This window comes from Geotrypetes seraphini, chromosome 1 (assembly GCF_902459505.1).
Source record: "Geotrypetes seraphini chromosome 1, aGeoSer1.1, whole genome shotgun sequence".
NCBI classification, from domain to species: Eukaryota; Metazoa; Chordata; class Amphibia; order Gymnophiona; family Dermophiidae; genus Geotrypetes; species Geotrypetes seraphini.
Genome location: NC_047084.1, coordinates 25,699,632 through 25,716,281, shown reverse-complemented (window position 1 = coordinate 25,716,281; position 16,650 = coordinate 25,699,632). Strand labels below are relative to the sequence as shown.

The following is a 16,650-nucleotide window of genomic DNA, read 5'->3' as shown; positions in this document are numbered from 1 at the left end:
TGACATGATTGATAAAGGGTATGGAAAACCTTTCATATGCTGAAAGATTAGATAAACTGGGGCTCTTTTCCCTAGAAAAGCGGAGACTTAGAGGGGACATGATAGAGACTTACAAGATCATGAAGGGCATAGGGAAAGTGGAGAGGGACAGATTCTTCAAACTTTCGAAAACTACAAGAACGAGAGGGCATTCGGAAAAGTTAAGAGGGGACAGATTCAGAACCAATGCTAGGAAGTTCTTCTTTACCCAGAGGGTGGTGGATACCTGGAATGCGCTTCCAGAGGGTGTGTTAGGACAGAGTACGGTATTGGGGTTCAAGAAGGGATTAGACAATTTCCTGAAGGAAAAGGGGATAGAAGGGTATAGATAGAGGGTTACTATACAGGTCCTGGACCTGATGGGCCGCCGCGTGAGCGGACTGCTGGGCATGATGGACCTCTGGCCTGACCCAGCAGAGGCACTGATTACGTTCTTATGATAGAAAACAACAAATTTGGTTCATTTAAAGAGAAATGGTAGATTTGAGATCAGACAATAATGTGCTGGAACTGCAGGGTCTAGAGAGGTCTTCTTCAAAATAGGATGGATGATGGCTATTTTCTATGACTGCAGAGCAATGCCTTCAGCAAGATTATTGAAGACAATTTGGCACATAAATGGCAACAAGCCAAGGAAAGGTAACTTTAACCAACTGGAAGGGATAAGACTATGGAGACAGGTAGTAGAAGTCATTTTAGTAGGGGATGTAGTCAAAAAGTACAGAGATGGTAAGTTAAGTGACATCCAAGAAGAGCTGGACATGTGGGATTGAGAAGATATGGGTTCAGAATAGAAAATGACAGGGGGGACTGGTTTCGGCGATCAACAGTGGTAAAACTGTGGGAACTGGAAAAAATCTGGGGCAATAACCGTGAGTATGGGAGCAAAGCTTTTTACTGCCCCACGAGAGTGGTAAAAAGCTTCCTTCACGTGGTGGAAAAAAAATGTTGTTTATCACAACTGAGTCCCAACCCAAGCGAGTTCTTACATTCGCTGGTGTTGGCCTTGTCCTTCTTCTCCTCCCCTCAGCTTCTCTCACTCAGAGTGCAGCATCAGAAGAAAGCCCTTGTTCTCCCTCCACCTCCTCCTCCCACCAGTGCAGCATCACAAAGAAGAGGGCTGCCCTATTGGCCTTGTCTTTCCTCCACTTCTTACTCCTAAGTGTTGACGTCGGAGAAGAGAGCCCAATATCTGCTGCCACACACATTCAAAAACCCTGGCAGTGAGCTCCATTTTGTGCATTTTGGTTGTGGTGGCAGTTGTAATTAGGAGTGGGTGGGAGCCAGAGGTGAGCAGGATAAGACAGAGGTGAAGGTGAATGAGAAGATCGCGGACAGAGAAAGAAGATCAGAATCCTTGTCAAGAGTTCTCACAGTAAGGCTTCTTTTTTTCTTAAAAACTCTCTTCTCCACTCCAGCGTTCAACTGATCGCGGATCTTCTCTTCTCCCCTGCCTGCTCAGCTGACTGTGGCTCTGGTGCCTGCTCAGATGATGCTGGCAGGGGCAAAGAGGGTTTGTTTTTTGTTTGCAGTAGGCTTGATAGGAGGTGGAACACTTGTACTGCCAGTGAAGAAGAGCAGCCATTTTGGGTTGGCAGGAGTGGAGAAGCAGTCAAGCTGAAGAAGAGAAAGCGGGCCATAGTTTGTTTGTTTTTTTAAATTAAAGAAGGTCTTTTTTAACCTGTGCAGAGCTTCTTTTTTCTTTAAGAAATGTCTCCTCTTTAACTTATATAAAAAAATAAAACTAAGGCCTTTGTCTCCTGTTTTGCTTGCATGCTTCTTCTCCCAACCCCGAGTGGCTGCTATTCCTCCTCCCCCCCCACCCCAAAGACTGGAAGCCAGGCCAGCTGGCTACCGATGAACAAGAGCAGCCACATTGGGTTGGGAGGAGGGGGAGAAGCAGACAAGCTAAAGAAGGAGGGAAAGTGGGCCCTAGGTTTTTTTTTTGTGTGGTTTTTTTTTTAATTAAAGGAGGCCTTTTTTTTTAAACTTGTGCAGAGCTTCTTTTTTCTTTACGAAATGTCTCCTATTTAACGTTAAGAAAATAAGAATAGTGCTGGTATAGGCTGGTGCTTCATAGTTGTAAAAAATGTTGTTCCTTTTTATACTTGAATAAAAGGACAAATATTTAAAATCATTTTTAAGTTGTTCATAGAATAATTCTACATCCTCATCTTCTGCGTCTATCGTTGGAGCACATACTTGGATCAAGGTGACATTAATCGGCTTTCCCTACAGATGGATTGACATGACTATTACTGATAGAATTGTACTTTAGTACCGTCTTTAAAAGCTTATTATTGAGGATGAATGCCACGCCAAAAGGTGCTATCATGGCCCTTATTCGACTGTGTCAACAGATCTGGAAAGAAAAAACATGGCCAACTGATTAGAGATCACTGTTCATACCTATACCAAAGAAAGGTGACGCCAAGGATTGTAACAACTATAGAACAATTACATTAATTCCAAACGCCAGCAAAATATTGCTGAAAATAATACAACAAAGGCTCTAATCATACATTGAGCAAGAACTACCTGAAGTTCAGGCTGCTTTCAGAAAAGGTCGAGGAACAAGAGACATTATTGCCAATGTTAAATGGATATTGGAGAAGAGCAAAAAACCCTATACCTTTGCTTCATCGACTACAGCAAAGCTTTTGACTGTGTGGATCACAATAAACTATGGAGAACTCTAGTGCAAATGGGAATACCCAAACACAACTCAGCTGATAGCCTATGTGAAAATCAAAAAGCTGCGGTGAGAACGGAATACGCCAACACTGATTGGTTTCCAATAAAGTGTGGTGTCAGAAAAGGATGCATCTCGTCACCTTACCTGTTCAACCTATACGGTGAAACCATCTTCAAAAAAGCAAATTTGGGAGAAGAGAGCATCAGTTTCAAAGTTGGTGGCTGAAATATAAACAACCTGTGCAATGCAGATGATGCAACGCTCATCCTCAACAGCAAAGACATGCTGTATCTACTGAGAAAATTCAACACTGAAAGTCATAATATGGGATTAGAACTGAACATAGACAAGACGAATATCATGAACATGGAAAATGATGAAGATTTTGAGCCTGAAGGTGATAAAATAGAAGTTGTAAAGGATTTCAATCTCCTGGGCTCTTTTGTATACAAAGAAGCAACTAGCAGGGAGGAAATACTCCACAGAATAGCACTTTGTCATTCTTCAATGAAGGCTCTCAACAAAGTATTCAAAGGCAAGGAGGTAACACTCCATATGAAGATCAGACTTGTCCATGCACTCATTTTCTCAATGGTCAATTATGGATGCGAAAGCTGGACGCTACGGAAACAAGACAGAAAGAGGATTGACTCATTTGAGCTTTGGTGCTGAAGAAGGATTTTAAGCATGCCATGGACCACCAGAAGAACTAACAAATCGATTCTGGAAGAGATCAAACTGGCTATGTCACTCGAAGCCGAAATGATGGAGTTACGACTGTCTTATTTTTGTCACACCATCAGAAGAGAGAGATCACTGGAGAAGGACATCATGTTTGGGAAGATCAAAGGAACCAGGCTAAGAGGGTGACCTGTAATCAGATGGCTGGACATGTTGAAAACAACCAGGGAAATGATGCTGGAGGACCTTTCCGGACCAGCACAATACCAATTTCTTTTTAGATCCGCAATTCATCAAGTCACTAGAACTTGATCACAAGTCGATGGCGCCTAAGAACAGCAATAGTCCATGGAGGTACCATGTTTGACTTCTGGACTTGTGATGTTCATAGAAGCATAAGGGAGCAACAGAGTTTAAGGTACTGTGTAGCAATGAGTTCCAATGTTGTAGTTGGTGGTTAATAGATAAGAACTGAAAGTCAGTAGGAAACAGCAAAAGTGAGTAGCATAACAGGATCTATGAGATGAAGACATCTTGTCCAGTAGCATGAGAAGACAGGAGTGGCAGAGTGAGAAGAAATTTCTAAGTGAAAGAGAAAAGACAGTGGCCTGACCAAGACACAGGAATGACATTAAGATCTGATAATTTAACTGAGGAAGAATGACGTGTAAGTACTAAATCTAGGGTGTGACCTGCAGTTGATAGTCCTTACACAGGTAAAGCCCTGTGGGACCATGCTATTTTGTGAACATTTCTGTTTATTAAAATTGCTGTTGCCCTAGTACATGATGGCAAATATAAATGTGTTTGCCAGCATCCATGTAGGGATATTTGTAAAATACTGGGGGAATTGAGCACATTTTGGCGCGTTGAATGTTCTGTGCTGCTCCAGACACTCATAGGAACAACCAGCGCTATAAACTGCTTTTGCATTTTTGTTAAAGCAGGGGTAATTGAGCTAGTTTTTAAACCTGATTCAGAGGTTTAAGGTATTCAAGCAGCTTTTGTTTTTTGACAGAAAAAAAATAGAATTTAGGGCCTTTCTACAATACCAAAGAGCAAAGCTCTTCCACTCAAAGCCATAAAACCTTTTAATGGACTCTCTCCTAGAGATCAGAAGCACCTGTGATAGGTTGTCAGATTCAATCAATGTTACCACCTGCACATCCAGGCTGTGAGGGAGAGGGAAATGAAGTTGGAATACAATACTGTTATCTGCGGCTCTGTAATCAGCACTGGGGAACCCTCAGACTGATTGGCTTCCTTAAAAATAACTATGGAAGGAAAGGGTACCAGACCTGCCTTGGCCATTAGTGAGCTATTATAGGGCTTGATATTCAAGATGATTTCAGCCTTTCTGGCTGGGTGGATCAGGAAGGAATATTTAGTGGCACTTAACCAGAGGTGGAATCTGTGTGGAACCAGGAATTCTGCAGGCAATGGCAGGATTCAGTGTTGATGCCCACAAAGCTAACAAGGCATGTAGGATGCTTGAATAGTAGTCCTATCTTTAGTTAGCTGTAGGAGCAAAACACTGAATATCAGCCGTGGTGCAGTGGTTAAAGCTACAGCCTCAGCACCCTCAGGTTGTGGGTTCAAACCCATGCTGTTCCTGGGCAAGTCACTTAATCCCCCCATTGCCCCAGGTACATTAGATAGATCATGAACCCGCCAGGACAGACAGGGAAAAAAGCTTGAGGACCTGAATAAATTCATGTAAACCGTTCTGAGCTCCCCTGGTATAGAAAATGAAATAAATAAAATATTTGGGTCTAGATTAGTCAGTGAAAGCTCTGTAGGCTCAATATTGATCCAATAGTTTTCTGAATCTGTTTGAATTTTAAGAGCATTTTCCTTATCAGCAGAATTAGAATATATTCATAATAAACCCCACCTCACCCCAATCCAGGAAACAGGCATCCAAGGCCATCATGCTATTGAGCTGTATCCTTGAGCAGAACTGAAATACTGTTCTGATGAGATGCAAAGAAATGTGTTTGTGAAAGATAATTCTAGAACTGCTTTCAAGTCTAATTGGAGAGCACAATGCAGCTTGTCTATCTTCCCCTGACATGCATGTGGCTCAGAGTCATCTTGTGAGAGAGATGACCCAGTTCCACATCCTGACACTAGCTGCTCGAAGTGAATTTAAAGTACTTTGTACGATGTACAAGCTGAGACAGAGTAAGCAGCCAGCAGGGATGAGTAATCTTTTTCATCAATATTTGCCAAGTCATACATTGCGATCTGGTGAACAACATTTCTTGGAGGCTCCACCTCCAAAGCACGTGAGACTAGTGTGTCATCGTCGCTCAATGATTGCTCTGCAAGGTGCCTAGTGATGGAACGCCTTGTCGCCTGAAGTCAAAAAGGCTTCATCTTTATTAAAATTTTGGAAACTGATCAAAACAGTATTGTTTGAGTGATACTACTCGTGCAAATGTGAATGATGAATTTGAGGTTTTGCTGGTTTTATTTATGAAACTGATTTTAGGATTACTGGTTATGTGAGATGTTAGTGATTGTCTATGTTTGCATTATGTATGTTTTCTGTAACATGCTCAGAATTGCAGGATGTGCGAGTAAGAAATTTTTGAAATAAATAAAGAAAAACCTCCTAACAAGGAGGTAAGATCCCATTCCTGTTTGTTGATATAGTACATGGATACTTGGTTGACTGCACCAGAACCATTTTGTTGATTAACCAATCTCTGAAAGCTTTTAGGATGTTTCATATTGTCCTGAGCTTCAGGATATTTATTTGATGATGTATCTCCTGAGCAGACCATAGACCACGAATGTAAAATCCATCCATATAAGCTTGCTAGCTCAGTTCAAAAGCATCTGTGGCGAGAACAATTTGAACAGGAGGAATCAGAAGAGGGATTTCTTTTGTCAGTTTGAATTGGCCCATCCATTAGAACAGTGTCTTGTAATCTGAGTGACACAAGACCACTGAGAGCACAAGTTCTAATAGGGCCTTGGCACATCCTAAAATGTACATAATTTGAATAAATAAATAAATGAACAAACAAGGCAAGCCCAAAGTAACAACAGAGAAAAAACTACCTGCCCTATATAGTATGTAATTTATAATTTAATTGTAACCATAAATTTATTAATAAAACTCAGAAGTAAAATATCAGCAACACCCAATTTACAACAAATTCAATATAATTACAGGTGTATTTTATTCGAACATAAGAATTGCCATACTAGGACAGACTGAAGGTCCATCAAGTCCAGTATCCTGTTTCCAACAGTGGCTAACCCAGGTCCCATGTACCTACCTAGATCCCAAGTAATAAAACATATTTTATGCTGCTTATCCTAAGAATAAGCAGTAGATTTACCCCCAAGCCATTTCAATAATGGCTTTTGGACTTCTCCTTTAGGAAATTATCCAAACCTTTTTTAAACACCACTAAGCTAATTGATTTCACCACATTCTCTGGCAATGAATTTCAGAGTTTAATTACATGTTGTGTGAAAAAATATTGGATGATTGTGTCAGGGATGAGACTTAAAAATAAAATTGCCATTTGGAGCTGCCTCTTTTTGGAGACAGGCTCAGTGCTGTCCAAAAGGAGGCAGTTCCAAATAGACAAAAGGCGATGCTGCTGCTCTTCCGCTCACCATCCCTCTGCAGTTAGCCTCTAACGAAGCATCTGCATTTAAGATGACAGCAGCTAAAGTGCCAGAGAGCTGTCATTCAGGCTTTTCAGGCAAAGCATGCTATGGAGTTCATTCAGTTGTTAAAAGATTTTTAAAACCTCCTCTTTAAAAATAAAATTGGCAGCATCACCGGCGTCACTATAAGAACATAAGAACATAAGAACTGCCATCTCCGGATCAGACCCATGGTCCATCGAGTCCGGCGATCCGCACACGCGGAGGCCCAGTCAGGTATACACCTGATGTAGTTTTACCACCCATATCCCTCTATGCCTCTCGTAAGGAGATGTGCATCTAATTTGCCTTTGAATCCTAGCACAGTGGATTCCTTAATAACCTCCTGTGGAAGAGCATTCCAGGCGTTCACCACTCGCTGCGTAAAGCAGAACCTCCTGACACTTGTCCTGGACTTGTCCCCCCTTAGCTTTAAACCATGTCCTCTTGTCCGTGTCACGTTGGACAGAGTAAATAATTTGTTTTTCTGCTCTATTTTATCGATGTCTTTCAGTATTTTGAACGTCTCTATCATGTCCCCTCGCAGCCTCCTCTTCTCAAGGGAGAACAGTCCCAGTTTCTTGAGTCGTTCCTGGGACTGTTCTCCCTTGAGAAGAGGAGGCTGCGAGGGGACATGATAGAGACGTTCAAAATGCTGAAACAAATCTTCAAAGGCATTTGCAGAGCAGCAGTTTGTATATCATTAAAACCAAGATAAGTACAATTATTGACATACTGGATATACTTTATATGGATTTAACACATTGAGCCACAATATTATGTAAACTTGAACTTAAATGCACTTTATTGCTTGCAGTTTAAGAAATGAGGCAGGTGATGAAATAGCTTAGTTGTCACTAGCAAACGTTGACCTGAATTGGCACCTCTTCTAATATTTTTATATCTGTTAACATCTAAACAGCAAAGCGAAGCAAATTTAAGTAGGGAAAGTTGTAAGCATCCTAAGATGGAAGATATTGACTCAGTTTCAGTTTCTAATAATTATATCTTGTTTCTCCTCAATTTTCTAGACAAGAAAAATACATTTGAAAGAAAAGCTTGATTTCTATTTGTATAAATTTGCATTCATACATATAAATGAGGCACCTGCAGGCTCTAGTTAAAAATTCAAGCATCAGCCTCATTACTGTACTACCTTTTTCTACAGATGATGTGAACGTACCTTCCCTGAGTGCGGCTGTCAGCAGTGATGTAGCTTGGGGGATTTCTCCCGTGTCTGGTTTGATTAGTAAATGCGGTTCTAGATGCACCTCCTCCCTGCCATTCATCCCAGCAAGTTCTGCAAAAATATGCAGCTTCTCCTCCAAATAATTACACAGCTGATAATCCTGGTTACGCAGACATTCTGTGGAGAAGAGCGGGACTCAGCAGGTCGGTAATGACAGTCTTATTGTGTAAATCAACTATGCAAACCATATGTATGAACTTCAAATAAATTGCACATTTAAAAGAGAACTGTGTCAGGAAGGGCCCTAAGGATTTGGAGGGGGGGGGGGTCTCACTTTCTCTCATTCTTAACCCCACCTTCCAGCCTCTTCCCAAATCCATCTCAGTTTACTGCTGTCCTTATGGTGTCCACATTTGGCACTGCTATGACTAAAGCCAATTGCACCACAGGCCAAATTGAATTGACCCATTAATTAGAAATAATGAATATTTTTTTTTTATTTAAAAATTTATATCCCATATGTTACCCTTTATGGTTTCCATAGTAACAAGAATAAAATGTTAAACAAACTCAGCGTTATTAAAACAAATGCTAATCCAAAATATGCTGAGACCAGTAAAATGGCCTTTTGCTGTGTGGGGGTCAAATTGTGGAACTCACTTGTCTGTCAATTACGAAAATGTTATGACAAGGGTAATTTCAGAACACTATTAAAAACGCAGTTATTTGTTAATGCATTTTTCTAAGAACTGATCCTTGCTATTGTTACTTTGATGGGCACTTTATGTGATTTTCTGATGATTATATGTTAATGTTTGATTTTATTTATTTTACTGAATTATGTATGTAACGATATGTAAACCGTTTAGGTTTAAACGGTATATAAATTTTTAAAATAAATAAATAAATAAACATACATAGTTCAGTTGTTAAAAAAACAACACTCTTAAAAATGGTGATAAACATCAGAAATCTTCAAATCCAGTTGAAATATAAAATTTCAACTCAAAAAAGCCTTCACAAACAGTCCACTGAGAGTATAAGGTCTATTAGAGCCTTGGAACATCCAAAGGGAGAAAATAAAACCCCCAAGGCAAGCCACCACATAATAGCAATCCCAAGGTAACTGCAGATGAATAAATTGTCTGAATGTACCCACACTTGGCTGGCTGACTCATCTAATTTCAAAACACATTTCAATGCTTTTTCTAATAATGATACATAATAGCATTATATAAGGGACATACACAGCATTCTACCATAGTGACAATCATTCGGGGTTAATGAGGAAGTCATTTTAGAAGGGGTAAACACTGTTTGTTCATGTCTTTCAGATGCATTTGGGCTGCAAAAAAACCCAAGGGAATAGTACAGTTTAGAGGGTGAAGAACTTTTGTGCATGAAAGAGTTCAAGTTTCAAGTTTTTTATTTATTCTTGATTAATCGCTTTCTCTAATTCAAAGCGATGTACAAATCCAAATTTAGTTAAAAGAGAGCAAACAAACAGACAAACCAAACATAGGGATTTACAATTCTTACAGGGGTTAAAACTTATTAAACTACATTGGGTAAAAATAGGGTTGTGAAATACAATCGTTATATAAAAGATTAAACATAGGAAAACACATTAGGAAAAATAATAACTAAAAAGTCAGGAATTAAAAGCATCATTAAATCAGGAATTAAAAGCATCATTAAATCAGGAATTAAAAGCATCATTAAAAAGAAATGTTTTTAATAATGATTTAAATTTTACTAAATCTTGTTCGTTCCGTATAAAAATTGGAAGAGCATTCCAGGTTTGAGGGGCTGTTATGGAAAATATAAATTGTCGCCTTGTGTTGATCAATTTCAATGAAGGTATTGTTAATAAATTTTGATCAGTAGATCTTAATGTTCTAGTAGGATGGTAAGGTATTAAAAGTTTATGAATAAAAGCAGGAGTCTTATATAATAGTGTTTTAAATGTAAGTAAACAGATTTTATAAGTTATTCTATGGATGACAGGTAGCCAATGTGCTTTTTCAAGTAGGGGAGTAACATGATCAAATTTTTTAGATTTTGTAATGAGTTTTATAGAGACATTCTGTATAATTTGTAAACGTTTGATTTCATTTAAAGCAATACCTCTAAAGAGAGAATTACAATAATCTATTTTTGATATGATTAATGAGTGGATAAGAATGTTTAAAGATTGTGCATTCAGAAATTTTGAAATGGATCTAATTTGTCGTAATCTGTAAAATGAAGTTTTAACAATATAACTTATATGGTCATGAAAGTTTAATTTGGAATCAATAATTACTCCTAATATTTTCGTTTTATTGACTATCTGTAAAGGAATATTTCTTATAGTAATAGGAGTGACAAGTGTGGGATTATCCTTCCAAGGAAAAATCATCAAATTTGTTTTTTTTATATTAAGGGCCAGTTTATTAGTATTCAGCCAATCCTGAACTTGATCAAGTTTCTTACTAATCTCATGTATATCTGAAATATTATCCATATCTACAGGGTGTAACAGCTGAATATCGTCAGCGTATCCGAAAACTTGAAAACCTATAGATTGGCACAATGTAAGGAGTGGTGCTAGAAAGATATTAAATAGTAGAGGAGAAAGAATAGACCCTTGAGGAACACCGAAAGTGAATGAAATAGGATTAGATATAGATTCTTTAAAGAAAACAGATGAAGAGCGATCTGTAAAATAAGAATTAAACCAAGAAAGAATTTGATCCGTGATCCCAATAGATTGAAGTCGGTTTATAAGAAGTTTATGATCAATTGTATCAAATGCTGCGGAAAGATCTAGTGAAATTAATAAAGTAGTTTTGTGATGGTCGAGAAAATAATGAATGGATGTAGTTAAACCAACTAGTGATAATTCTGTGCTGTGATGTTCTCTAAAACCTGTTTGATTAGGGTGGAGAACATTTGTTTTTTCCACAAAATCTAATATTTGGGTATAAACTATCTTTTCTGTTAATTTGGCTAGAAAAGGGAGATTAGATATGGGTCTATAGTTTGTTGGATCTGTACTACTAGCATTAATATCTTTGAGAATTGGACGGGACTTGGGAGTGATAGTATGTGATAATCTTAAGGTGGACAAAACAGGTTGAAAAAGCAATGGTGAAAGCTAGAAGGATGCTAGGGTGCATAGGGAGAGGAATGGCCAGCAGGAAAAAGGAGATATTGATGCCCCTATATAAGACTTTGGTAAGACCTTATTTAGAATATTGTGTACAATTCTGGAGATCGCACCTTCAAAAAGATATAAACAGGATGGAGTCAGTCCAGAGAAAGTCTACTAAAAAGGTTGGTGGTCTTTATCATAAGGCATATGGGAACAGACTTAAAGATCTCAATATGCATACTTTAGAGGAAAGGTGGGAGAGGGGAGATATGATAGAGATATTTAAATATCTACGTGGCATAAATGCACATGAGGTGAGTCTCTTTCATTAGAAAGGAAGCTGTGGAATGAGAGGGCATAGGACGAAGTTCAGAGGTCCTAGGCTCAGGAGTAATTTAAGGAAATACTTTTTTTTACAGAAAGGGTTATAGATGTATGGAATAGTTTCCTGGTAGAGGTGGTGGAGACAAAGGCTGTCTGAGTTCAAGAAAACATGGGACAGGCAAGTGGAATCTCTTAGGGAGAGAAGATAGTGGATGGGCACAATGGATGGGCCATTTGGCCTTTATCTGCCATTATGTTTCTATGATTTTAGAAAACTCAGGGCTGGATGCACAAAACTCTCCAATTGTCTGAGCCAATCAGGGCCTTAGGTCCTTCCCAGTACATCCCAGGATGCACCAGGAAGGGGAAGGCCTGCCATTTTAGAGTGGAGTGCCTGTGAGCAGGAGGGACTGGGCATCCCTCCTGCTGTCATCTTAATGTAGAGGTACAGGGATGGATTGGGGGTTTGGGGGATGGTTTGGAGGAGGGGCTAGGAGGCATCCGGTGCCAGGAGCGAGTGGACATCTCTCTTGCCAATTTTTTGTAAAGTGGGGAAGGAAAGGGGAGGGGCCAGTTTTGTGGGTGATGGGTCTTAGCAGGGGCAGGGCCGCCATCAGGGCAGTACTACCAGTCCTGCATTCAGAGGCCCGGTGCTGACAGGGGGCCTGGGCTCCCCCAGGGTCCTAGGCAGTGTTCTAAGGCAGGGGCGCCAGTAGCTCACCAAGGCAAAGTGAGTCGATCACCCAGGACTCACTTTGTCTTGACGATCTAATCTATCGGGCCGATCAATCTTCCTCTCCCTGACGTCAATTCTGCAGTCGGAGAGGAAGTTCGGGCCAGCCAATCACTGCCTGGCTGGGCGGAACTTCCTCTCCGATGGCAGAATTGACGTCGTGGAGAGGAAGACTGATCGGCCCGAAGCAAGGAGAGCATGCGTCGGCGTCGGCTTTGGGGCCTGTTATCCATTGGTGGGTCCTGTTCCCCGATGGCAGCAGCAGTGGCAGTGGCTTGGGGAACGGCAGGGAGAAAGAAAGAAAGAAAGGGGGCAGGCAGGGAAACAGAAGGAAAGAAGAGAAACAAAAAAAAAGAAAGAAAGGTCAGGGAGAGAGGAAGAAAAAGTTGGGGGAGGGAATGAGGTGTGGAGGAGAGAAAGCATACAGGCTGATAGAAGGGAAGAAAGATTGGATGCACAGTCAGAAGAAGAAAGTGCAACCAGAGACTCATGAAATCACCAGACAAGGTAGGAAAAATGATTTTATTTTAAATTTAGCAAAGTGGAGGCAGTATTACCACAGTTTTCAAAGGAATTTGCCCAAATAACTTAATAGTTAACTAGGTAAATTCCCAGAGATGAAAACTTCCCTTCACTTACTATGCACAGTTCTGAATTTATATCTGCTGTCTATATTTTACAATATGGTCCCCTTTTACTAAACCGCAATAGTGGTTTTTAGCGCAGGGAGCCTATGAGCGTAAAGAGCAGCGCTGGGCATTCAGCGCAGCTCCCTGCGCTAAAAACTGCTTTTGTGGTTTAATAAAAAGGATGGAGGGTATATTTGTCTATTTTTGTATGGTTGTTACCAGTGTTCCCGCTAAGCTGCGTTGGCCTGCGCTCACGCACAAAATATTACATCGCAGCGCAAAGTTTCTCTTCACAGCGCACACACGCGTCGGTAAGGTAAGGGGACGCATTGGGGGGATTGCACTTCCCCACAATTGCCATGCTTCGGTTCCTCTTCTTCCTTCCTTCCTCCCCCCCCCCCCCGCGGGACCCTGCGGCACCATCAACTCTTACTCCCTCTAATGTCGGCCCTGCAGCTCCAGACTTCCTCGCACCTTCTCCCCTCCCCCTTTGGATCGCTATTATTTTAAATGTTATAGCCGCGGAGCTGTATCCATCAGTGGAGATGTCTAACCTCGGCCTGCCCCGGAACTCTTACTGCAACAGTGACTTCCTGTTCCTGCCTAGACGGGCGGCTGCTGCAGTAAGAGTTCCGGGGCAGGCCGAGGTTAGACATCTCCACTGATGGATACAGCTCCGCGGCTATAACATTTAAAATAATAGCGATCCAAAGGGGGAGGGGAGAAGGTGCGAGGAAGTCTGGAGCTGCAGGGCCGACATTAGAGGGAGTAAGAGTTGATGGTGCCGCAGGATCCCGCGGGGGGGGGGGGAGGAAGGAAGGAAGAAGAGGAACCGAAGCATGGCAATTGTGGGGAAGTGCAGAGCTGCAGGGAAGAGTGTTGCGGTACCCAGCTGGAGGGAGAAGGAAGATGAGGGAGGGAATTAAAGGAGATGCCAGGGCTTGGAGCGTAGGAGGAAGGTATGCCAGTCTAAGGGAAAAGGAAGGGGGAGATGTGAGAGCATGGAGGGGGAGCGAAAGATGGAAGAAAAGGAAAGGAGAGAGATGCCAGAGAATCAGGGAAGGGGAGATACCAGACTATGAGGAGAGGTGTGGGAGAGGGAAGGCGAGGAGAGAGATGCCAGACCAATGGGGTGAAAGGAGAGATGGAAGGGGGAGGCATACAGTTTCTGGAAGGGGCATAGAAGGAGAGAAGATGCCATATAGGGGAAGAGAGACGGCAGACAGTGGATGGAAGGAAGAGAGTTACAAGAAGATGAGGAAAGGAGAAACCACAGAAGACAAAGGTAGAAAAAAATTTCTATTTATTTATTGCTTTAGGAGACATGTGTCACTGTTTCTGTGAAGCATTGTATGCAGAGTCCAGCTTCTTGCTGGTTCAATTTAACCTTTGTCTATGTATTTTTATTTTATCCCCCCTTTTACAAAACTGTGAAGCGTTTTTAGCACCAGCCTTGGTGGTAGCAGCTCTGATGCTCAGAATTTTATGAGCATCAGAGCTGTTACCTCCGTAGCTAAAATCCACACTACAGTTTTGTAAAAGAGGGAGGGGTTAGTTTGTGATTACATATTCCTTACTAGGCGAAGGTGTTTTCTGTGTTCTGTGTGTTCGAAAGACATGGTTTTCTGTTAGGATTGACGGTGTAGGATTGATCTGTGCTGGTCTGGCTTGTTTAGTTTTACAATGGGTGTATTGATGTACTGCTCACTGCAATATGTAAGATGCTGCCTTTTCCTAGGTACTCATGTGTGACGTGTGGTTTGTTACTAAAAATCATGTTTTTCTTACAGATGGGGGGGGGTGCCAAAAAATGATGGGCCCCGGATGTTACATATGCTAGGTACGCCACTGTATGTAAAGATACCAGAAAGCTGGCGTAGCAAAAACTTCTAAGTTTTGAGTATTTAATCCTCCCACAATCTCACGGGCACTCGTTTCAAGTTTATTGAGATTTTGATTTAAACGCAATATCAAATATTTTCAATGCGTATAACAAAAATAAATTTGGGGAAATAAATAAAACCATTTGAACCAGTGTTCCCGCTAAGCTGCGCTGGCGTGCGCTGGCGCACAAAATATTACATCGCAGCGCACACGTTTCTCGTCACAGCGCACGATCGGAAGAGGCGTACGGCAGATGGCAGGGCGGCGAGAGGAGAATCGGGCGAGTTGGCTCATAACTTGCTGGCGCCCGATATTTTTGGCTCACGGTGAAAAAAGTTTGCTCACAACACCCGCCCGCTTAGAGGGAACACTGGTTGTTACTGAGGTGACAATGCATAGAGTCATCTGCCTTGACCTCTGAAAAAAATCCAGAATAGGGATGATAATTAACATTTTCTCAGCGTATACTGTGCTTTGTGTTTTTTAATTTTATTGTTGGTAGATCATTTTGACTTGGTCATTTTAAAGTAGCTCACAAGCTCAAAAAGTTTGGGCACCTCTGAGCTAGAGTGTTGAAACTGTGTATTTCTATTTTATCCCCCCTTTTACAAAACTGTGGAGCGTTTTTTAGTGCCAGCCGTGGTGGTAGCAGCTCTGATGCTCAGAATTCTATGAGCGTCAGGGCTGTTACCACTGTGGCTAAAATCCACACTACAGTTTTGTAAAAGGGTGAGGGGTTAGTTTGTGATGACATATTCCATACTAGGCGAAGGTGTTTTCTGTGTTCTGTGTGTTCGAAAGACATGGTTTTCTGTTAGGATTGACGGTGTAGGATTGATTGGTCTGGCTTGTTTAGTTTTACAATTGGTGTATTGATGTACTGCTCACTGCAATATGTAAGATGCTGCCTTTTCCTAGGTACTCATGTGTGACGTGTGGTTTGTTACTAAAAATCATGTTTTTCTTACAGATGGGGGGGGTGCCAAAAAATGATGGGCCCCGGGTGTTACATATGCTACGTACGCCACTGTATGTAAAGATACCAGAAAGCTGGCATAGCAAAAACTTTAAGTAAATTGTTATTCTTCTAAGTTTTGAGTATTTAACCCTCCCACAATCTCACAGGCACTCGTTTCAAGTTTCAAGTTTATTGAGATTTTGATTTAAACGCAATATCAAATATTTTCAATGCGTATAACAAAAATAAATTTGGGGAAATAAATAAAACCATTTGAACAATAAACATACAAACATATCCATAGATGATTAAAATTACATAAGGAGTACAAGGATAAACTACATTTGTTTAAAAATGCGTTCTTCGCGCCTGCTCATAAATTTGTTGACTGGAAGGATCCAGCAATGTGGCCAGATGCCATTCAGGACAAAGACAGAGAAAGAATTGTGCAATTTGGATTAATGATGGAAGATGATTTAAAGCAAATGGCACAGTCTATGAGTAAAGATCTTGACGGACGTTCTTTTTATGAATATCTCCTCTATGCCAAATCACCCAATGGAAGTGAGAATATTTTACGGGACTGGCTTAGGTGGAGCATTAGCAGAAAAGTATGTGTGTATTCGGCCCATGGAAGAAGGGGGGGGCATCGGGGGGGAAGGGGTGCTTGGGGGGCCCAATAGGATTGCTCAGTAAGGGGCCCAGAAATTTCT

At 41.1% G+C, this 16,650-nt stretch overlaps 1 protein-coding gene across 7 annotated transcripts in view; it reads right to left on the bottom strand.

Annotated features, from left to right (window-relative positions):
- ARHGEF28 (Rho guanine nucleotide exchange factor 28) overlaps positions 1-16,650 on the bottom strand; it is a 524,944-nt gene that overhangs the window by 66,321 nt on the left and 441,973 nt on the right. For all 7 annotated transcript variants that reach the window (XM_033929274.1, XM_033929277.1, XM_033929278.1 and 4 more), the window contains one exon: positions 8,268-8,450. In XM_033929274.1, the coding sequence (XP_033785165.1) occupies positions 8,268-8,450 (183 nt within the window). The remainder of the gene's footprint in view (positions 1-8,267; positions 8,451-16,650) is intronic.